This window comes from Ziziphus jujuba, chromosome 1 (genome assembly GCF_031755915.1).
Source record: "Ziziphus jujuba cultivar Dongzao chromosome 1, ASM3175591v1".
NCBI classification, from domain to species: Eukaryota; Viridiplantae; Streptophyta; class Magnoliopsida; order Rosales; family Rhamnaceae; genus Ziziphus; species Ziziphus jujuba.
In genome coordinates this window covers 2,978,860-3,001,932 of record NC_083379.1, presented here as the reverse complement: position 1 = coordinate 3,001,932, position 23,073 = coordinate 2,978,860, and the positions used below count along the sequence as shown (strand labels likewise).

Below are 23,073 nucleotides of genomic sequence, written 5' to 3'. Positions count from 1 at the left end.
AACGAAACAAAACAAACAAACCAAATCGCTTGTGCGGGATGTCTTTTCAAGAAAAGCACACAATTTCGCACGTGTAAGGCTATTTTAGAAATTTTACAGCTTCTCGGTCGCCAAAAAATCTCCTATAAAAAAGTCCGAGCGTGGTGACTTATCAAATAACATCAACTTCCTCGTTCAAAGACCAAAAAAGTCTTTCTTTCCCAAACCTGCCCTCGACAAGCTGAAAAATGCCGCTCAAGCTGTTGGACGCCACCATCTCCAACTTTGACACTGTGTTTGAGAAATTCCGATCAGAAGCTCCGAAGAACAAAGCCAATCTCATCCTCTTCGTGGCTGACAAAGACCCTTCCACTTCTCTCAGCTGGTGCCCTGGTACTTAATTCAACTTAATAAAATAAATAAATAATTTTATTTTTATAATTTTTCTTCCTGGGATTATTACTAATACCCATGATAGAATTCTTGTGAAATATGTATTATTAAAGCTATTTCTTTTGTGGGTTTTGGGTATTATGCATATTTTTTTGATTTTTATTTTAAACATGAGCGTGAATTTCCTTTTTTTTTATTTTTTTTTTTTTTAAATAGAAGAAAAGTGTGTTGCTTTTCATGGTATATTATGGTATGGAAATTCTAAAGATTGAATTTCATTCTTTGGATTGTTTTAGTTAATTAAAGGAGTATAAGACTAGAAGGGCTAAGGAAACGAATTGAGAAGTATAAATAGGTGAGTAAGAAGGACTAATTGGGAGATGAAGATATAAGGATGTAGAATTACAATCATACAAACAAAAGTTTGAGAGACTTGGTTCTTTCTTCTTTTTTTTCCTGAATAATTTGGTATGTTGATGATTCAGAATGAGGAATAATAAAGAGACAGGTCAATATTGCTAAAAAAACATAAAAACATTGTTAAAAGTAAAACACTTTACACTTTGAATACGATATTTTCTGAATATACTATGAGTGAATTATATTGTTATAATATGTTTTCAAATTTTAGAAGTATGCTGTGTTATGTTTTATTGAAACATAAATGAATAACAATTTGAAAACTACAAATACAAATATAAAAGAAAGGGAATATGGCTGCTTTGAGAAAATTTATTCCCCAAATGTTTCAGAAACATTTTTGAAATTATTTTTATCAATAAATTTGATGTGAAAAGCCATCCATGTATCTTTTTCTCCTGGTTTTAAAAGAAGTTATTACTGTTATATCCGGCTTTTCAGTTCAAATCTTATGCAATTATTAGCTGAAACTTCCACATCAGACTTTGTTTTAATAAACCATGGCTGCACATTAGTAATAAAACATTGTCAGCAAGATGAAGAAGACCTACTTTATTCATCTTAAAATTTGTTAGAATAATGTTCATTGGAAATGTGCATGGAAATCAGTTTTTCTTCTTACTTAAAGCCTTCAGGGTCGACATCATTTTAGAAATTAGAAAGGAAGGTCACCTTGAATAGTATCTTTGGAACACTTTTTCCTTTTTTCAGTATACTAATGGACAAGAAAATACATTTGCTTATTATGAATTGCAGATGACCGATTGTGATTTGTTTATTATTTGTAATCCCAGATTGTGTGAGAGCTGAACCAGTAATCTACAAGAAGCTGGAATCGGCCTCCGATGATATTGCACTTTTAAGAGCATATGTGGGAGATAGACCAACATGGAGGAATCCCCAACACCCTTGGAGAGTAGACTCAAGGTTTAAACTGACCGGAGTTCCAACACTTGTTCTGTGGGAGAATGATGCTATCAAAGGTCGCCTTGAAGACCATGAAGCACACATTGAAAGCAAAATCGATGCCCTTGTTGCCAGTAATTAAGTTCAAACTCTTTCATGTGTAAGGTATATGATTAAGAATTCCATATATTTCATGGACCATCCTCCTTAGAAATGTTATATCTTCTATGAGTGGCAGCAAGGAAATAAAGTTTTAAATAAGCTTCCTTCTTAAAACATAAGTAGTGGTTTGTATAATATATATAGTATATTGGTATTATACCCTTGAATAATTTTTGGTGGATTCAACAATGATGAAATCATCTCTCAATTAGATGCAACCGCCCAGTTGGTACTACCACTGCCATTGCATAACATAGAATTATTGATGTTCTAGGACAATGAAAAGTATTGAAGAAGCTTGGATGAGAGGAAAAGTAAAGAATATGGATACGTGCATAATTTGTAGCACAATCTCTGCTAAACTAAAAATAATTACCTACTCAAAATAATTAGAATTATCATCCAATTTTTAAAAAATCAAATGTTCCTCACATATCTTACACACACACACACACGCATATATTATTTTTCATAAAATTAAAGAAATTATGAACAGAAATGTTGCTCTTTTAAAAATGAGTAAAACAATGAAATTTTATTTTGTTAAAATAACAAATAATTTATAGAGTTTGAAACCCCCCAAAAAAAAAAAAATGTAGTTTGAGTTAATAAAAGAGAGGTAGGTTGGAGAAGAAAAGAACTAAAAAATGGTTGCAAGAAATGACAAATAAATAGAGATTTCACTACAAGTAAAATTAATACTATAAAAATCAGTGCATATTCATTTCAGATGTATTCTACTCCCCCCTTCTAGTGTCAAATTGGAAGAGCAGGGCTATATATAAGTGAGCAGTCGAAGACTTCCCAGCCAAAAGGTCAAATAAAAAAATAAAAATAAATAAATAAATAAGGTCAGCTTTTAAAGACATTGACAAATGAAAAACAACAAAAGAGATCAAGCCACTTTAAGAAAAACTGGAAAGGATGTTATTATAATTAATTACAATGACCTGCCTACAATAACTTATCAACTAAACTTCGGATTTCCATGAAAAAGCAAAAAAACAAAAAAGCTACACTACACTTTGGATTAAGCTTTCTCATGAAGTCAAAAAATTGCATTTCCATTGCCGTACATACTTTACACTAACATTCTGCTTTTTCTTCTTTCACCTGGGAAACAACTGTTACACAAAAGAAAATTAGGCCAAACGATCTTAGCATAAGGTGAAATAGAAAAATACTGGTTTCGTAACACATGCAGATATGCTGAAAACCATGAATATGCACACACAATGTTGATCCAAAGGAAGAGGCAAACGAGATCTAGAGAGAGAGAAAGAATGTAATTTACAACATTGAAACATTAGCTTCTCATAGGATTTATGAGGTAAGATAATTTACCTAAATACAGTATGGCCAGGCAAGCACCTTAAATAAAGTCATCTTAGATTTGAGCCTTTGAAAGTGTTGGAGTCAACTTCAAACTGATATCACCGTAAGGTTCTTCTTGTTGTACATCAACAAGATCATAGCTCTTCAAAACCTGAAATGACCATAAACAAATCCCATTAATACACCAAACCCGATATACTTCTTTAAATAACCAGCATAAGTTCTGCAGATTCACAAAGTTAAAACTTGAAAGCAGAGAAGCAAATCATATTGCAAAGGACTAGGACTTGGGAAAGTTATTAATTTTGAATTAAAAATTCTGCCAATGTAATGATCAAAAAACAGTTTTGGAGATATCTGATTATTGAAGAAATTAAAACGTGCGTAACTGGTGATTAAAATCATATTACTAAAGACAAGACCCATGCCAATTTTCATGCTACTGAATCCAATAAAGATAGTAATGAACAGTTTTCTTGCACAAGCCAATAGGTCACAATGTCCCTCGTCTTCTAATGCAACAACTAGAGTCTACTAAACGAGGTCAATAAATTTGGTATTCTTGTTTACATTAACATTCTATACCACAACAGAACATTCTGTTAAAGCGCTGATGCAGCAAGTGGTAGTAATATCTTTGATGTCGCAATAATGAGAACTTCTTAAGTTACGGCACCTATTTTCTTCTTACTACTAGGTAAAATCTATCAGCAAAACTCGGAAAAATTGGGCTTTTGCCACATTTAATACCTATACAGCACCAGCCTTAACTAGAATTACATTATTCTTCTAGGAAATCAAATGATTTGCCTCACGTAACTCCTATACAGCACCAGTCTTAACTAGTATTACATTATTCTTCTAGGAAATCAAATAACAATATCACATTTTCATTCCTATAAAATTCGTTTGTATCCTTAAAAAACCTGATTTAACCACATATTTATGTACGCCTTTGTGATTTATTTTCCAGTAGAAACACTGCAAACTGTCAACTTAACAAAAGTATACAGATTAATTACCAGTGTTTCAAAGAACATTCGAGCACATAGCTTTCTTGTTTTCCCTTCTAGGATCTTGTTCAAACTCAGATCTCCATACAGGTCTTCTGAGCTTGGTGTGACATCAGATTGTTTTTTTAAATATTGAGCTACAGCCCTGCACACCAACCACCCAAAAAAACAAGCCAGTGAGAACAAGAGAACATAATGGGCAACAAAAACATTTTGCAAATAAAGAAAACAAAGGATTGTAAAAAGGAGTACCTGGTTCTGACAGACAATGAATAAACTCCTTGTGTCCCTTGACATCCTATTACAAGCAAAAAATGTCATCACAGAATGTTTACAGATGCAACAAAACATGAGTAATTTGTATGTATAATGTAATCATTCATGCAAATAAAAAATGAAAACACTATTCAGCTACCTGTGGGAGTATTGTTGTCAGCTTCCAGAAAATAAAGGTCCTACATATAGACATTTGAGTAGGTAAGAACTTTGTGCAACTTACTCAAATGGTTCACATGGGCAGTCGTAAAATAAAGATATATATAACTTACTTCTGCATCTTTTGAATTCACCAACTCAGGGACATCCGAAAGAACGGTGTTTTCTACACCTAGTTGCTCCCATAAAAATGCACTTGGTGTTTCAATTTCAGACTCATAAAGTCCGGTTGAAGCTGGTAGATCTGGTGTTGGCAAAACTCCAGTTCCAATGGTCCTTTCGACTGAAGCTGACCCTAAAAATTGAGATGTGAGAGGAGTGTGGTCCTCTCTTCCATGCGAAGGCGTCAATCTAGGTGATGGAACAAAATCAGGTAAGACATCCCTTTCATCACGGTCTTCAACATGTCTAAGATGTTCAATTTCCTGATCATAATCATTAACAGGACCCTCAGATTCTTCACCCCTTTGCTGTGGGAAAATTTCTTCAGTTGCATGGGCAGGAGATTGTGCAACCCCAGGATCTAGGCCGGCTTCGGTTATGGGAGCAGGAGATCTCACAACCTCGGTGTCTGGAGAAGCTTCCTCCAACAACTGAAGTTTTGAGGATACATAATCCTTGTCATAAATATTACAAAGATCCAAAGACAATCCTGCCAATAGACATCCAAAATCATAAGTTAACTCCTCAAAATGGAAGTAAATCAGCAGGAGAACCCGTAAAGCATCTAAAAGGAAAGACCCACTAACCAGTTATTGATGGCTGAAACAGAACTTGGTCCTTTCTTAAAACATTCTTTAATTTCCATATGCCCAAAGCAGAGCATGGAATATTCCTCCTCTTGCGCAATAAATCTTTAGAATTTTCAAGTGCCTTCTTCATATACCTACGAATTTCACCACCTCATATCAGTGACCAATACCAAAAGAATAACTGAGTGCACGAGGATCAAATGGCTGAGCATACTTGTTAGTCAACACTGGCGACTCATCAAAACACTGTTTCCTCTTTCTTGGTCTTGCTTTGGGCTGCTTAACAGGTGGTGTTGATCGAATTGCTGAAATATGAAAGAAGAGAAATTCAGAAAAACAAAGTTCAGTCTTAGCACTCCTATCCACGTGCAGAATTATGCCAAAAATGCACTCACCAAATGATAGAGGCGAGTTATTAAACTCTAAGCCATCTTGCAAAGAAGCAGCTGAAGTTGGTGGTGGTACTGAACTTGGCTGATGTGGAGACAGTCTCTCATGAGTTAAATTTTCTTCCATGACCGGAGAAAGGGTTCCTTTCTCATTCATTGGTATGTCTATAGGTTCTTGTGGCTCACTAATGTCATTTCTACAAGTTGGGGAAACTGGAGGAAGGTTTCCTGGGCTAATATCAGGAACAGCGTCTCGTAAAACTTCAATTTCTTGATAATCTTCAGGGGAATTCTCCTCTCTATGTCTCGTATCAAACAATTCTTCATGGTTACTTGGAACAGGACCTTGAAAACTCACATCATGTGGAACTTCAACTCCTGGGGATTTTGGAAGGGTCACATCCTCACTAATCTTGGTACGTGGTTCATTTGTCTGATTGCTTGGATCAGAAGTACCCAAACTGTTATCCGCTGCAGGCAGATGGACAATGCTGTAACCACATAAAGAAGAAGAAGACAGAGAGAGAGGAGTTAATTGTCATAAGACTTTTTCAAAAAACTCATCAGAAAGTGAAGCACTATAGGATGCCAAATGACTCAGGGGCATACTCCTCATCCATAGGTGATATGGCTGAAGCAGGAACCTCTATTGGATCTGATGCATCCATTATGATATCCTGTACACAAGCAGCAGTTTCTGTTGGAAACGATGCAAAAAAACAGTACCATACACTGGAACAAGTACAACAAACTGCTGCATTAGGGATGATGAAAAAAGTTGACCTCATCAAAAGTTACAGCGACATAAGGTTCTGTTCCAACGGGAACTTGATCTGTGACATAAAATTTTACCACAATTACCAAACAAAAACTATAAACTACAAGGAAAAATAAATAAATAAATAAAGGGAAAAGGTAACAGGTATAAACATAAAACCTGTTAGTGTAATGTCCTCATAACTCCTGAGATGATTATCTTGATCCCTGAAAAACCAAAATATGTGTCATAATAGAGGTTTAAGCATGGGGCTACAGATAAAAGAAGAATATATTTTGAAAATATTACCCTTCACGATATTTATCATCATCCAAATCCACAGCATCAAGGTCAAAAGTTTCTGGCAAAGTGATAACTTCAACAGGCGCCTGCCTTGCATCTTCTGGCAAGTTAAGTTCTATAGAAGCAAAGGCCTTTCTTAAGGTAGTAAAAACAATATTGCAGTCTTGGTAAAGATAGTCAACTTTCTTTGAGTATATCCGGACAACACCCAGCAGAAGGTGGCCTGACATTCGCAGTGCAATTGGGACCTCTGGAAACATGATGCGCTCTAAAGTACAAGTTTGGCAAAAATTTTAGCATCTGATTAACCCAGCATCATTACATGCTTCCTAAAATCTAATTTATTTAGGATGAGCAAATTCAATAAGAACAACAGAACAGACACACAACAACAAAGAAAAAGAAGAAGTTGGCAAGTCCAATTTATGACATCTAACCAACTGATGTTATGACATAGATAAAGACCAACAACGGAACCATTTTGCAAAATAGTATGTGCTAGAAACATAAGTATTCGAAAAGCTGGTTTTTTAAAGACATAAAATTTGGTCCCAAACAAATCTAAAATGAGGTGGATTGTTAGTGGTACCATCCTAATATGGTTTGACTCGTATGACTGTAAAACACAAGAAACTATTATGACCATCCCTTGTTCCACCCAAGCCCAACCAACCGAAAAACTAAATAAGCATCAATACAAACGAAAAACCTTTTCATTTCAATAAGAGAATGAGAATGTAATTTTTTATTTTTTTTTTCAATAAATTACAAATGAAAAATCTTGAACTCCAAATCTTATCTCAAAATATTCAAAACAAACAATGGAAAGATAGTTCCCTCAAAAACGAATTTGAAATAAAAATAGAAACATACGCAAATACTAAAAGGTAAATAACAAGATCAAAAAATAATTTTCACCTGACAAGACAGCTAAGAATAATTAGATATACGATTCAGAGGTAAAGAAAATGAAAAGTTTGAGCTTTTATCCGTAAACCAATAAATAAAAATAAATAAATATTTTGGGTACAAATTAGCGATTATAATTAATAAATAAATAATCAGAATCACGCACAAAATTGAAAGAAACCAACGAGCCCACTCCTCACTCTACAGAAACTAATATAAAATGTCCGTTAAATAAAATTCGGAAAATCTTCATAGCCAGAACTATTAAGAAAAATTAAAGCAAAAAGAAACAAGAATAATAATATTTTTCATTTTTTGTCAAGCTAATAATTTTTTGCAAGAAAAAGAGAAAAGAGTTAAAATTTAGAGAAACGAACCGACAGTGGAGGGGATGTCAGTGGAAGTGTAGTGGGATTTCTTGAGCCGATGCTGCAGATGCGCTGCGCACCACACCGTTCCCAGCGGACCCTTTCGAGCCAAAAACGTCTGCGAGTAAAACATCTTCTTCTTCTTCTTCTTCCTCTTGTTTACGACTGCTATATAAAAAGGGTGATATATAAATTACTATACATAAACATATAGATATTATTTTGAAGCTCCTTTAGATAAATTTGTGTGTTTGTCTCTGTGTGTGAGAGAATCATATAGTGAGAGAAAGATGATGGACAATTGGGGATATTTTTTTAGGGTTAAAACAGTGGAATTGAAAGAGTTCAATGGCGCGGGAAACGAAAACTGGCGCCAATACAGTGCTACGTGGCAACTTGGGAATACCGTGTACTACATTTACATGGAGAACCCCGATGTTTTTTAGAATTTTACCAAGACTGCCACTATTAATATGCGGTGCGGTCGGCTTAAATATTATCCTCAGTAAAATATAATAATATTTATTTTCCATTCCATGCCATGGTGTTCAATATGGTTTAAGAAAAAATAAATAAATAAAGAAAAATAGGCTTTAACTTTGGGATTTTTTTTTTTTTTAACCAAAAACTTTGGGAGTTACTAAGAAGTTAAAAACAATAAAAAATTTAAAAATTAAAATATCGAGAAAAAAATATTAATTATAAGAAATTAACAAAATCCAAAATGAAAATTTAAAAGAAGAAAAACAATTTATTCTTTTGGAATAGTTGGTTTCCACCTTTCACTCCATGCATGATCTATCCAAGAAGTCAAAATTTGAAAATTAAAACGTAAAAATACAAAACATCCCAATAACAAATTTGCCAAACTATAATTTTCCAATACTGAAAATCGACACCTATTAGCTATATTACCATGCAAAATATTTAAAATTTCAAATAAAAATTTTTATTCATTTTATGAAATTTTAATTCTCTTTACTGTCTTTACTTTATTAGTAAAACTCAGTATATAAATGGAGTAATTTTAGTACTCTTTTAGGTCAGTTTTCCATTCATGTCTCCTCCATCTCCTTTAATGCAGCCTCAAAAGTGCTATATAAGCAAAAACCCATCACGCATTTGTGAAGATCCTATTAACAATTTTATTTCCTTACCACCAACCCATGAATTATGTGAAAACTCTATTACAATAATAATCCTCAAAAAATAGGAATGTATCAACTGTAATTACAGAGCTAAGCAGAAAAATATATTGAAATCTTCTCCAAAATCAAACATGTTGTCAAAAAACAGAGACGATATTCAGTTATCAAAAATCTCCCTAAAATACAATATAGCTATTTGACTCCTAGTAGCAAGATCCTAACATTCCAAATAGACACAGATTAACCAGAAGCAGGCAATGTATTATAATTTCACTTAAAGATTAGGTTTGAAAATGTATGGATCTTGTCTCCCTTCAGGGTCAAAGATTAGTTCTTGTTCAAATCAAACCCTACAACAAGAATAAAGTTCAGGCAAGTTACTTGAGAACAAGGAAACCTCAAATCCTAGTTCAACCAATACAAGTTACAATTAAACCGGACCTGATCAGCACCCAGTTTGGATTAGCTCGTTTAACCCTCATTAGGAAGAAACACTCGTAGTCAGAGCCTAAAATTTGCCACAACGGAGTGGCCGGTAAGACTGATATCATGGTTTTTAAATAGCTAATGTGCCAGTAAGCTTCTGCAAGGAATGACTGCATATTCTTATGAGATAAACAAAATATTACTATTATAATAATCAAAAGGTGAAGCACTACAGTTGATTTTCATTTCACATATAAATAGACTGCTCTATTTCTAATATAGTGGATACAAGAAGATTAAAACTCCATAATTGCGCCACCTATATTATGCCTTGTTTACTCGAATTCTTTGCCCTTCCAATAACTGCAAGAAGAGAGAAGTATCAGGTAAACAATGAAAAAAGACCGAAACAGAAAGCTATAAAGAAGCCAGAGCTGTATTGCATCCAAATTGTGTTTCAATATGTGGATTATCTTATCCATGAAGAAAACATCCAGTAAAGGATTCTCATCCATAAGCAGTAACCAATGAAATCAAATTGAGTAAAACTAATAAACTGGCCTTAAATTTCTAAGACCTTTCAGACAACAGTAAAGGTTGCTTATCTTATATTCTAAGAATAAACATAGGAAAAAACAAAGCATAAAACTGTTCTAAGCACAAACAGAAGCGAGAGTGAAATATATGCACTCAAACACGTTTAACTGGATGCACCATCCACACATTTGTGCAACTATGGAAGTACATACATTTTCTTAGTTGAACATCTAAGCTTCCCTCATAACATAGACCAGCAAGCAACTTACAGAATTGTTGAAAGATGAGATAGCAGCTTCCACATCCTCCTCCGAAGAGAACGAAACAAACCCAAACCCGCTGGACTTTGAAGTTCCTGGGAGCCGGGAAACCTTTGCGCTAAGAACATTCCCCTTCTCAGAGAAAAAGTTCTTCAGGGTATCTGTAGTCACTGTCTTTGCGAGATTTCCAACATAAACCTTGTGAGGGCTATCAATGAATTGGGATTCCTCTGCCTGGAGAAGCGACAGATCTACTCTGGTCAAGGGTTTTTCTGTTATGTTTACTTTGATTTCACGTCCTCCAATCTCCTAGAATCATAAAGAGGATGGAATTCATTTGGCTTAGCAATCAATGACCAGTATAAAGCTCAAAAAAATTAGCAATGCTGTAATTCTTGTTGGATTTTGTGCTTACAGTTCCATTCAGTTTCTCAATTGCTGCATTTGCATCCTCAACAGTCTTCATTGTAACAAATGCAAACCGCCGGCTCCTTCCAGAATACTTATCATACATCACCTGTGACCACAAATCACAAACAAAAGGAAAGTCATTTCCTATGGAACTCCAAAAGAAAAACCTTCCCTTTTTCTAAATCAACCAAATTTCCCCATCAATCTCCCTCAACTTGAATTTTGCGAAGGCACTCCTTGACTTTTAATTCACGACCAAAAGCATTAAAAACTGACTTCAGCTAGCTTCTCCCCCCCCCCAAAAAAAAAAAAAAATGTCTATATTAAAATTACATCAATTACAAACCTCAAAATAAATTTAATCATTCTTTCTATACTAAGCTGCAAACAGCAAACGCATCTAAACCATGTTAAAAGCTTGTAGGTCTTCTAGACTCATTATTACATTGAGAAAGAAATGTCTGTCACAGGATAATAAAACCATGTGATCGTCACTGATCTCCCATATAAATTACTAAGCACCGCCATAAATCATCTAAACAAATTAACCCAAATTGAAAATAAATAAATAAATATGACAAAATGGTCCTGCCTACTGCTTAATTATCATATGTGCTTCCAAATCTTCGTCGACCCCAACAAATTTTTTTTTTTTAAATAAAAAAATAAAAACAACTGAAGAGAGATTTACCTCGGCCTTCTCAACAGCACCATGTTCTCCAAAAATCTTAGTAAGCTCCTCATTATTGATGTTCCTCGGAATGTTGCCAACGTAGAGTCTCTTGGCGGCTTCCGAAGAAGGGTCGGCTGAGACATCTTCAGCTACAGCAAAGAGCCTATGGGATTCTCGGGGAGAGAGAACCAGATAATTGGAAGTGAGTTTGGGAAGAACCTGAAATGGGGTTGGGTTGAGGAAATGGAAGGAGATTTTTGGTGGTGATGGTGGGGTTTGGTTGGATTTTATGGGGTGGAATATGAGAGTGTGGGGAGATAAGAGGGATGAGATTGCAGCCATTTTTGGACAATTGGAGTAGCAGAAGAAGCAAAAAGGGAAAAAGTGGGGTTTTGGAACAGTGAAAGGTTTTGATCCAACGGGGTTTATCCAATATCCTCTCCTCACCTTCTATCTGAAAATACAACCTGGACTCGTTTTTATTTTATTTTATTTTATTTTTTGGATGAAAAAATATACATTGCGAATACCCAAAAGAAAATATATGACTTATTATTTTACATACTTTTTTAACAGAGTCATATTTCTACCAAGAATTCTTTTCAAAAAAAAATTATCTTTACCGAGAATTAAAAAAACTTCCATCTGTGTATATTTATTGATTTACCATTGAAAAATCCCAGAATATCCAGTAGATATATTTGATGAATTTTTTTTGTTTTTAAAATTATAGTAAACAGTGGGACTTGAAATATTTATTTCTCATAAATTTGAGTTATAAAAAAAAAGGGGGGAAATAAAATTACAAAAAGCAGAAATTCTCGTCAATTTGACCCGACAAAGGGTCAAGACCACCACAAGAAGAGATTAGGGAATTCAACCACAACGGTCAATCACGTGGGGCCCAGTTATAACTCCTCCAAAATCCTCTCCTTATATATATATATATATATATATATTCGTCCCAGATTTCCCTCTCTCTCTCTCTCTCTCTCTCTCTCTCTTACTCTGTTTTTTTCCTTCTCTCTCATTAACCGAAAATCTTTCCCACGTTTTCTTTCCTTTTTCAAAATTTTTCTCCATATTTAGCTATTTCCTTATAAAACTTCAAACCTCTTAATCAAATCTTCATTATTAGGGTTTTTTTTATTATTATTATCTTTTTCTAAACCTTAGTTTTTCCCTTCTGGTTTTCCATTGCTCTGTTTTGACTTAGAAAACATACCACCCAAACCAAAAAGATTAAGCTTTCTCAGCTTCTTTAAATCAATTGAAACATCCCAGGTAAAATTCTCCATTATACTCTCTGTCTTTCTTTAAATTGCAGTGTCATTTTGTGGGTTTTAAAAAAAAAAAAAATTTCAGTGTTTTTAATTGAATATTCTTGTACCATATTATCATAATATATATTTATATAAGCTCTTGGAATTCCAGAACAATGGCAAAACAGAATCCAGAAAGCCATGAACAGCCGCGTGAAGATTTCACACTCAAGGAGACTTCACCAGACATCAGCAGGCGCAGAGTTTCAGTCGGACCCACCACCTCTTTCGACCTCGTGGAACACATGAACTTTCTGTACGTGAAGGTGGTGAAAGCCAGAAACCTGAGAGCAAATTCAAGTCCTTGCGTGGAATTGACGATTGGAAACTACAGAGGAACAACTCAGCAGCAGCAGAACATGGTTGCGAACCCAAACCCAGAATGGAACCAAGTGTTTGCGTTCAACAAAGAGATAATTCAGGACACAGATGTGCGGATTTTGGTCAAGGATATGAAACCTATTGTTCCTCCTAATGTTCCTCCTCCTGGTGATGATATCCTTGGCCTGTTAGTGTTTGAAATCGCAGAGGTTCCAACAAGGACGCCGCCGGATAGTTCATTGGCGCCGCAATGGTATAGACTGGAGGATTCGAAAGGGGTCAAGTTTGGAGGAGAGATGATGCTGTCTCTCTGGATGGGGACTCAAGCAGATGAAGCATTTTCCGATGCCTGGCATTCCGATGCAGCAATGGTTAACGGCGAAGGTGTTTTCAGTACACGTTCCAAGGTGTATATGTCTCCTAAGCTTTGGTATCTCAGAGTCAATATTATAGAAGCTCAGGATTTGATCATTCTTGATAAGAACAGGAAGCCAAATGTTCTTGTGAAAGCTATGCTAGGGAATCTTGTTTTGAGCAGCAAAGTTTCCAAGACTAAGAGTGCGAATCCAATGTGGAATGAGGATTTGATGTTCGTTGCGGCTGAGCCATTTGATGAGCCTTTGCTTTTGAGGGTGGAGGATAGGGTAGAAGTGCCGAACAAGAAAGATGAATGCCTGGGAAGGTGTTCGATTTCTTTAAAAACCGTACACAAGCGGCCTGATGCTGCTCCGGGTCCCAACATTTGGTACAATCTTGAGAGGCCTGAAATGGTTTTGGAAGGTGAAGAGGAAAAAGTGAAGTTTGCTAGTAAGCTTCATATGAGGATTTCTTTGGATGGTGGGTATCACGTTCTTGATGAACCTACATATTATACTAGTGATTTGAGGCCAACAATAAAGAGTCTTTGGAAACCAGCCATTGGGGTTTTGGAACTTGGCATTTTGAATGCATCTGGTTTGTTGCCGATGAAGCCAAATGAAAATCGTACGGATGCCTATTGTGTGGCTAAATATGGGCATAAGTGGGTGAGGACAAGGACAATTGCTAATAGTTTTGCACCAAAATGGAATGAGCAATACACTTGGGAAGTCTTTGATCCTTGTACAGTCATTACAATTGGAGTCTTTGATAACAGTAACATTAGAGTACCTCAAGAAGCAGCAGCAGCAGCAATGGATTCGAGAATTGGGAAGGTGAGAATCAGGCTATCGACGCTGGAGTTGGATAGGACATACACGCATTCTTACCCACTTGTGGCTCTGCAACCATCTGGGGTGAAGAAGATGGGAGAGATCCAATTGGCAGTGAGATTTTCTTGTGGAACTTGGTGGCATGTGTTGCAAACTTACTTACGGCCTGTACTCCCTGCGATGCATTACATCCTTCCACTATCTGTATTTCAGCTTGATAGTCTGAGGCACCAGGCTTCCTTCATTACTGCGTTGAGGTTGAGCCTCGCCGAGCCACCATTGAGGAAAGAAGTTGTGGATTATATGCTGGATGCAGATGTAAACCTGTGGAGCACAAGGAGAGGCAAAGCCAATTTTTACAGGGTCAGCAAGCTATTCAATGGACTGGTTATGTTTATGAAATGGTTTGATCAAATACAGAAATGGACTAATCCATATTCCACTGTTTTAGTTTTCTGTGTGTACTTGATATTTCTTTTGTATCCACATCTTATATTACAAACATCGCTGCTATATTTGACTTTGGTTGGGGTGTATAGATATAGAAAGAGGCCAAGGAATCCGCCTCACATGGACACCGAACTTTCTCATGCCTACACCGTGAGTTTAGATGAATTGGACGAAGAGTTCGATTCATTCCCATCGAGGAAGAGCAACGAAATTTTGAGAATGAGATATGATAGATTAAGAAGCTTTGCGGGGAGGATACAATCTGTTCTTGGTGACATAGCAACTCAAGGGGAGAGAGTTGAGTCTCTTCTGAGCTGGAGGGATCCAAGAGCCACATTTTTGTTTGTGGGCTTCTGTGCGCTGGTATCAGTTGTGGTTTATTTGTTTCCTTTTAGAGTGATAGCCTTTGTTGGTGGTTTGTATGTGTTTAGGCCTCCTATTTGGCGTATTAAAATACCTTCTTTTCCCCAAAACTTTCTTAGGAGAATGCCCGCAAAAACAGATTGCATGCTATGAAAAACAGTTTTTTTGTTGCTTATATTGGGATAATTTATTTTTTATTATTATTATATTTTTCAATTCTCTTTCCTGGTTCAATTGTTCCTTTCAAGTAGGTTCCAAATTTGGAGATTTAGTCGTCTTCCATTTTTTCTTTGCTCAAGTGATTTTTTTCATTTCCTATATTTTGGTGGTACCCTGAGTCATTAACTAAATACTTAATGCCATTCATTTTCGCATATAAATATGATGTTATGTCTATTTGTCTTGGGGTTTATATGACCCTCGCATCTCGGTCACTTTTAGTTATTTTGTAATCCCAGGGTATGATACCTCATAGCTTCACAATTACAAGTCATTTTCTCATTACTTTGGGTCTCTCATTCTCTGTTTTAAAAGTTTAGGAAAAATGTTACAATATAACGTTAAGACTGATCTGTTTAATCTATTACTTTTGAGTAATTCCCTCAAGTTTCCTCGGACTTTCAAATGGGATTAAATAAAAAATGCCTATACATATTCATGCAGCATGCTTGCAAAGTTTGCGTTCGTGTATTGGTATTTGACTAGAGAACTTTGCATTGTGTTGAAAGAGTAAGTGATGGTTTTAAGAGAACTTCGCATAAATTAGAATTTCAGACTCGTATATTTTTTTTTTTTTTTTTGGTTTGTTTTAGCATAACTAGCATAAATTAGAACTTAAGACACAAATGGGTAGAGAAGAACATAATCAATGAGGAGACTAACTATTAAGAAAAGGAGGTTCTGTGTTACATGGCAAGTGTCTACAACTGTTAATTAAAGAACTAACTAGTACAATGTTATAACAATTTACAGTAAGTCCATCCAGAATCCGATCTACCTCCTAGACCGTTTCCTTGGCCGCTTGGAAGTCTCCTTTCCACCGCCTTCCCTCGACCTCTTTGAAGAAACCGCATTGGTCTCAGCTGCCTTCTTGGGTGGCCTTCCAACGCTCCGCTTCGATGGACTGCTCTTCTCCTTGTGCGCAGCTTTCCTATCACCATTTGGCCTCAACACCCTCTCTTTCCCTTTTTCACCCTTCCCAGAGTCTTTGCCTTTCTGCTCTCCATCTTTCCCTTTCTGCTCTCCACCACTCCCTTCACCTCTTGAATTCCGCTTGATCCTCTTCAAGAAATCAGCCGCACTACGCTTTTTCTCTATTGGCAATGCTTCGGGTTTCTTCTTCTCCATTTTTCCAAGGTTTGTGCTACTCTGTTTCTTGGCGGGAGCAGCACTACTGTTTGTTACATTCTCTTTGCTTCTTCTGGAACTTCTGGTTCCAGTAACGGGCTTCTCTTTGGGATTAATAACAGGTGGCTTAAGATCAAGGACCGGTTTCTTTTCATCACTTTGTTGTTCCTCCTTTTGAGCAAAGCTGGAAGATGAAGGTTTTGATGAAATAGAGCTTCGTTTCCGACAAACAATGATGGGAACATTTGGCTTGTTTTTGGGAAGAAAAAGGTCGGACGTTTCAAGTTTGGTATGGGAAGGACTTGTGGGAGGCAAAGATTCTGAGGGTTCCGGTGAAGGGTCGGGTCCCGGTGCGCGAGTGTTCTTCTTCAACTCCTTTGAAACGAGCTGTCGAAGTTCATAGGCAGCTATGGATTCCAAAGAGGATTTGGGGAAGAAGATGGTGGCGTTGGTAAAGAGAATGAGGAGGTCTCTGTAGAATGCCAAGGCGCATGAGGAATACGAGCCTTTCTGAAGCTTTGTTTCAATGGCTTTTAGATCCAAATGCTTACGGATCATGTTGTTGTACCCGTCAGTTTCCTGCATCATACCAATCCAAAAAAGTTGGTTATGCTTGGTTTTTTTTTTTTTTTTTTTATCCCTTAATTTTATAATCTTATAAAACATTTTACCAATAATAATAATAAAAAAGAAAAAGGCATTATTACAAAATATAAAAAAAATATAAAATAAAAAAAGAGGCATTCGCTAATAATGATAAGAAGAAGAACAGAATAAAAACAAAAATTTTATTGATATTTGGATTATCATCATCCGACAATTAATGTGAATAAAATTTTATTAGCCATTAAATATAATACCTAGATATATATATATATATATATATGTAACGTAATAAGATATTCCCTTTTCAACTTTGAGGCTAATATCAATTTGAATACTTTTTGTCTTAAAAAATAGTATATAAATATGAATTTTGGTAAACACAACAACTGATCTCAAAACAAAATAAAATAAAAAGAGCGTCACTTCAGACACGATGGTGGAATATTACAAGGACAAAGGAAAAGGCCATGCCCCTATATTTTATATTTTCAACTAAAAAAAAAATTACGTTGACGTGTCTTATTTGACACTTCACTTTTTTTGTTTTTTGGGGTCTCATTTTATATAAAATATATAAATAAGTAATATATAATCATGAACGTGCCATGTTAGGTAATCAAACACGGTACGATATAAAATATATGCTCCTAAATTTTACGAGTAAGACATAAAAAGCAAGAAAATCAATGACTAAAAAAATAATTTATAAACAAACAAAATCTACTGTGAAGATTTTATCAAATCAGATATTGATATGCCCTTCTAATATTGATATACATAGGTTTTTTTTGTGTTGGGTTCCCAAATAAAAAGGATGAAATGGGCCTTGAACGGGGAAGGTATCCATGAAAGAGGAGGGACCACAAGACAAGAGTGCATTAGTTGGGAGGAAAACCGATGGTTGTGGCATATTATCAAACAAGTCATTGCCCATTGGCAATTAAAAAATTTAAAATTAAAAAAAAAAAAAAAAAAAAAAAGGAATTAACATCTTTTCAATAACCACAGCTTTTATGCTTGGTCTCATAGCTATCACACACTTCACTATTTATTGTTATTTTTTATTTTTACTTTTATAATTCTGTCCTTTTTTTGCCTGAGAAATCACACATTTTTGATTTGCTAGTAAGGGACCCATTAGGACATTCACCAAAATAAAAGGGGTCCATTAGGACTCATCGCACTTTTGTAAAACTTTTCTCCTTATATTTCATATTTTCGTTAAAACAAATTAAACAAGCCAATTTCCGAGCTAAATAATAATAATAATAAAGTATTCTACGTGGTGGGAGTTGAATTGAGTTGAACCAATATTTCCATCTATACGAGTAGGACACGTTTTGTTCAGATTGAGTTACAACGCTCCACCACCACCTTTCATTGCTTGAATTATACTTATAACCAAACAAGGTATATATTTAATATATATCTATATATATAAAACATCAAATATATATTTTATAGGGGCATACAAAAATATGTTTTCACAAAACAAATATATAAATACATAAATAACGTTTTAATTATTTTATAAAGCATAAAGAAATAAACAAGTTGAATGCACGTTTATCTATACAATTGATTATTTTATTTATTTATAGAAGAAGGATACCACCGTACCCTTTAAATCTGGTATCATTTTTCACAATATTTATTTATCAAATCTTTTGGTAAAATAAAATAGAACTTAGGGATTTTTTTTTTTTTTTTCCCCTTAGAAAGATCCTTATAAACTTTGGGTAAGATTTTTTTTTTTTTTTTCTCGTTTTCTCATTTGTTACAGCGGAATAAGTGTCCATAATAGTTAATTATTCCGAATGCCTATTTTTTATCACTTTGTAGTGGTCCCAAATTATTGGAAACTTTTGTTGGCAAAATACCCCGAAAGAACTTTTTAATATTTTTTTTCCTTTTTACCGGTGAAATTATTATTATCATTGGGTTATGGGTATAAAAGGTGAAAAATAAAATCGGGTAAAAAAGATAAACTGAAATTAAACCCGTTAAACAGCAATGGGAATTGAAAACCAATACCTGGCTTTGAAGCCGGCGCTCAAACAATGAGCCGTGTTGATGGGTTCGGACCGTCTGCAGAAGCCCAAACAAAGGCCGTGAACGAGCCGACACTTCCTCGTGAGCCTCCGAAGCCTCCTCGCCGCCGCTGCTACCGTCGCTAACCTCCTTCCTCCGACGTCGTTTCCCGTTCCTCTTCCTCGTCAAGCTCGCCGAGCTCTGCACCTCCCCGCTTTCCCTCGTCTCTCCCTTCGACTGAGCCGCCGAGTCTCGCAACTCGGACGACTCGTCCGCTTTCGATCTCCGACTGGGTTCCGATGACTCAACCACCCTCGGGTTTTTACCCACAGTGTCGGAGCTCCCCTTGTCCGAGTCCGAATCCGATTCGGACTCTTTCCCGACAGGTTCTGACGCTCTCGAAACCGGGCCGTCCTCTCCTGGACCGCTACGGTCCTGTTCCAATTCGGATTTTATCTCCTCGCCACCGACCTTGTCGTTGTCGCTTTTCCGACCCGTCGAGTTGGACTCCTTGACGGAATGGTTCTCCGGGTCGGGTTGTCCACCGAGAACCACCACCGCGTCGCCGTTTTTGTCCGTTTCTTTTTGATCGTTTTGCGATTTGTCGTTTTCTGATCTGTATTGGTTAGAATCCTCCAGATCTGATTTTGATTTATGGCCCTCGTCGTCCTTCAATCCCTGTTCTCGTTCTTCTTCCAATTCCTTCACCTTCAACTGCAGCGACCTAAAACAATAAAAATATAAAATATAAAAAATAAATAAAACAAAATAAAATATAAAATATAAAAACTCCGCAGATCTATGCGTTTATTATTAACAGAAAACAGTTAAATATTTCACGTCGAATTTTTCAAAAAAAAGAAGAAAGACGTACAAAATGGAAACGTCGTAGCGCTCGAGCTCTTGACGGAGTTCGTCGACTCGAAGCTTCCTCAACTGATCGAGCCAGGGAATATCATCGACCGTGACGGCAGCGACGCCGGAGCCATTCTCCGGCCGGGAATGGTCGAAGACGACGTCGGTGGAGGTGAAGCGGCGGCTGAGGTCGTTGTACTTGAGCCGGCAGTTCTGGGCGGTGGTGAGTAGATGAGGGAGAGATGTTCGGCTCTGAACTTCCATGGCTACGGAGTCCCAGTCGCTCAAGCCGTGGCGCTTCACGGCGCATGCCAGCAACAGCTCCTCCCAAGTCCCCCATGTCCTATTTTGCTTCGTTTGCTCTTTACTCATCACATCCAACTCTCTTCCAAAAAAAAAAAAAAAAAAAAAAAAAAAAAAAACCAAAAAAATTTTAAAGATTAATGGATTAGATCGAAAGCCTCTTTCTCTCTCACTCTTTATTTGTTTTGGTTCCTATTTTTTTCAAATCTTTCACTTTTTTATTTTTTTAAATATATATTTTTTAAAATTCAAAAAAAAAAAAGAGAAAAAAAAAGACGGTATTTAAATGGTGTTTACATATATATAATCAGGAGAAAAGCACGCAACCCTAATAGGATACATGAATTTGCTTCGGAGGTGCCGGACTGACCATGTTGTCCCTACTTAACTTTTTGCATTTCCATTTTTGCCATTATTGAGTTCCCTAAGTTGCCCTCAGTATTTTTGTCGTTTTCTTCACTTATTTATGAACCTTATGGTCAATTCAACTTTATAAAACCCTAGATACGAAATACTGATAGTGGGGTGGGTTATATATCGGGTCGGGTTGTGGTGCTTATAAATCATTATGTTGTGTTGGTTGTCTCGAGAGATATAAATTAATTAATAAATTATGATGTGGATCAAAAAATGTACGACGAACCCAATTTTGAGTGTGACCTATTAATAGAAAGTTTTATAAGGTGGTCGGTCGTTGTAGTAAAATGGTATGTTTTGAAATTTTATCCCTCCTTTTTGAATTTATGTTTTTCAAGCCTTTAAAAGTGGTCCATCAAGAATAAAAAAATTTGACACTCCAACTCGTTAAAAATGAAAACCCATGTCTAATTATCTATCTATTTCTCCGAATGATTGGCTATTATACAAATTCCAACCTAACTTCAAAATAAAAAAAGTACCGCTTTGCCAATGGAAAACCTTTAAATTTTTTTTTTTCAACAAAAAATTAAAACATAGTCTACCAACTTTATAAGCATTGTATGTAGGTAGGAAAATTAGGAATGGATTTTCTAAAAGGAAAAATTACATCCACACCAACAAGGTTTTGCCAATAGTTTAATCATATATACATATCCTATTACTAGTCCAATTGAGTATAAATCAAACCTCAAACTTTACATTACAGGAGGTGAATAATATTTTTCTGTTTCAAAATGTGGCAATAAATTTTCTTTTTCTTTGGTACATAAAATATAAAAATTATTTAAATATATATATTAGTATTTTTTTATTTTTTGTTTACCAAATATATTAGTAATTACTAATTATAAATAGAGAATTGTGTGGCAACCTATTTAAAGACTATTTAAAAGTTTTGTTGACCAAAAAAATACTTATATAAAAACTTTATATTATATGCATGTTTGAATTCAAATGGGTAAACTTATTAAATTGATTTACATAAAAACTATATTTAGTCTTGTTAGATTTTATATACATTCATGTAAATTTCCTCCACCAATAGAGGACCTTAAGCTTTGATTATCAAAAAAAAAAAAAAAAAAATCTATTGCTCTTAATTGTGATTTATGTTTTGATTGTGTTGATTTAGTTAATATCCCTGATGACATTCACTTGGCTGTTTTGCCTAATTCTTTCTTTGTCGCTCTGTAATCCTCCTCTCGGAGGCTTTTTGTGCTTAATAGCAATTAATATTTACCCCCCAAAAAAAAAAAAAAAAAATAGAGAATCTTAAGCTTTGCCACAGTATCTAGGCATAAGATTCTCCTTCAGTATCTACATGCTTCACATCCCACAGTTCATAAAACAAGGAAATCCACATAAAAATCATATAAAATGGATCCAAATTTCCTAGAAAATAAAACGCTAGAAATTTCAAAGTGAAAAGTGAAAATGATCGCTCTATTACACAAACTTCCAATACATATATATATATATACATATATACATATATGTATTTGTTAAATGTTCCTTAAACAAATTGTTCAGTATATATCAATTAACAATATAAATATATTAAACTAACTAGAATTAAATGTACTTTTATATTAAAAACTGAATTATTTACTAAAAGCAGATATAAAAACATTTAATCCATCCAAGTATAATATAATTTACTCATATATTTTTTTAAATTGTTCTAAATATAATTATATTTGATGGAGAATGTTACTCGACAAAACATTTAAATTTTAAAATATTTATTAAAATAAAAATTTAGAGAGAAAATATAATTAAGGATGGATGTTTGGGAGAGATTTAAATCTCCTTTGTCAAATAAAATTATATTTAGAATAATTAAGTAATGCATACATATAAATTATATTACGTGTGTATGTATATATATAAAAATGAAGTAAAGTTATATATCTATTGCAAATATATCTACCTATATATATATATATTTAATAAAGATCAAGAGCAAGTTTAATTCTTGTTAGCTGAAGATATTTAATTTGACATGCACGAGCAACTGAATACTATTAGGTTGATATTATGTGATATTATTAAGCTAGAGTTTCAGAAACATTCAATGAAGAATGGCATCTTTGAAAATTTATGCAATAATAGTGGGACCAAAAAAACCAAAAAGATGGTGGTGTTAAAAAAAAAAAAAAAAAAAAAAAAAAAAAAAAAAAAAAAAAAAAAAACATTCCAAATGAGTGAGTCTTTCAGCCGAGTATGCCAATTTGGCCCAAGAATAATGAGACGAGTTGGTCAAACTAAGGAGCATCAAAGCCGTAGTTT

General features: G+C 35.0%; 5 protein-coding genes across 6 annotated transcripts; 2 read left to right on the top strand and 3 right to left on the bottom strand.

Annotated features, from left to right (window-relative positions):
- The first annotated feature begins 151 nt into the window (after window positions 1-151).
- On the top strand, window positions 152-2,017 carry LOC107410351 (thioredoxin-like protein Clot). Its single transcript, XM_048467645.2, has 2 exons — window positions 152-372; window positions 1,587-2,017. The coding sequence occupies exons 1-2, from the start codon at window positions 228-230 to the stop codon at window positions 1,838-1,840; spliced, it is 399 nt and encodes a 132-aa protein (XP_048323602.2). The 5' UTR covers window positions 152-227; the 3' UTR covers window positions 1,841-2,017.
- Window positions 2,018-2,681: 664 nt separating this feature from the next.
- LOC107409741 (sister chromatid cohesion 1 protein 3) lies at window positions 2,682-9,850 on the bottom strand. 2 transcript variants are annotated; one of them, XM_025076658.3, is made up of 15 exons: window positions 9,711-9,850; window positions 8,131-8,286; window positions 6,851-7,112; window positions 6,722-6,768; window positions 6,568-6,617; window positions 6,394-6,461; window positions 5,791-6,275; window positions 5,610-5,700; window positions 5,393-5,529; window positions 4,757-5,295; window positions 4,624-4,663; window positions 4,461-4,506; window positions 4,218-4,353; window positions 3,205-3,346; window positions 2,682-2,984 (listed from the first exon to the last, which is right to left on the bottom strand). In XM_025076658.3, exons 2-14 carry the CDS (start codon window positions 8,252-8,254, stop codon window positions 3,248-3,250), a joined length of 2,124 nt encoding a protein of 707 aa, XP_024932426.3. In that variant the 5' UTR covers window positions 8,255-8,286; window positions 9,711-9,850; the 3' UTR covers window positions 2,682-2,984; window positions 3,205-3,247. The 2 variants fall into 2 exon arrangements, with proteins under 2 accessions (XP_024932426.3, XP_048321857.2); XM_048465900.2 differs by having other exon boundaries at window positions 8,131-9,619; window positions 9,711-9,849.
- Window positions 9,851-9,883: 33 nt separating this feature from the next.
- LOC107410340 (small ribosomal subunit protein cS22) lies at window positions 9,884-12,037 on the bottom strand. Its single transcript, XM_025076666.3, has 4 exons — window positions 11,595-12,037; window positions 10,908-11,009; window positions 10,502-10,801; window positions 9,884-10,058 (listed from the first exon to the last, which is right to left on the bottom strand). The coding sequence occupies exons 1-4, from the start codon at window positions 11,916-11,918 to the stop codon at window positions 10,020-10,022; spliced, it is 765 nt and encodes a 254-aa protein (XP_024932434.2). The 5' UTR covers window positions 11,919-12,037; the 3' UTR covers window positions 9,884-10,019.
- Window positions 12,038-12,743: 706 nt separating this feature from the next.
- LOC107410321 (FT-interacting protein 4) lies at window positions 12,744-15,388 on the top strand. The gene is made up of 2 exons (XM_016017738.4): window positions 12,744-12,860; window positions 13,011-15,388. The coding sequence occupies exon 2, from the start codon at window positions 13,015-13,017 to the stop codon at window positions 15,373-15,375; it is 2,361 nt and encodes a 786-aa protein (XP_015873224.2). The 5' UTR covers window positions 12,744-12,860; window positions 13,011-13,014; the 3' UTR covers window positions 15,376-15,388.
- Window positions 15,389-16,084: 696 nt separating this feature from the next.
- LOC107409634 (uncharacterized) lies at window positions 16,085-20,601 on the bottom strand. Its single transcript, XM_016017097.3, has 3 exons — window positions 20,081-20,601; window positions 19,210-19,930; window positions 16,085-17,148 (listed from the first exon to the last, which is right to left on the bottom strand). Exons 1-3 carry the CDS (start codon window positions 20,431-20,433, stop codon window positions 16,216-16,218), a joined length of 2,007 nt encoding a protein of 668 aa, XP_015872583.2. The 5' UTR covers window positions 20,434-20,601; the 3' UTR covers window positions 16,085-16,215.
- Window positions 20,602-23,073: the final 2,472 nt, after the last annotated feature.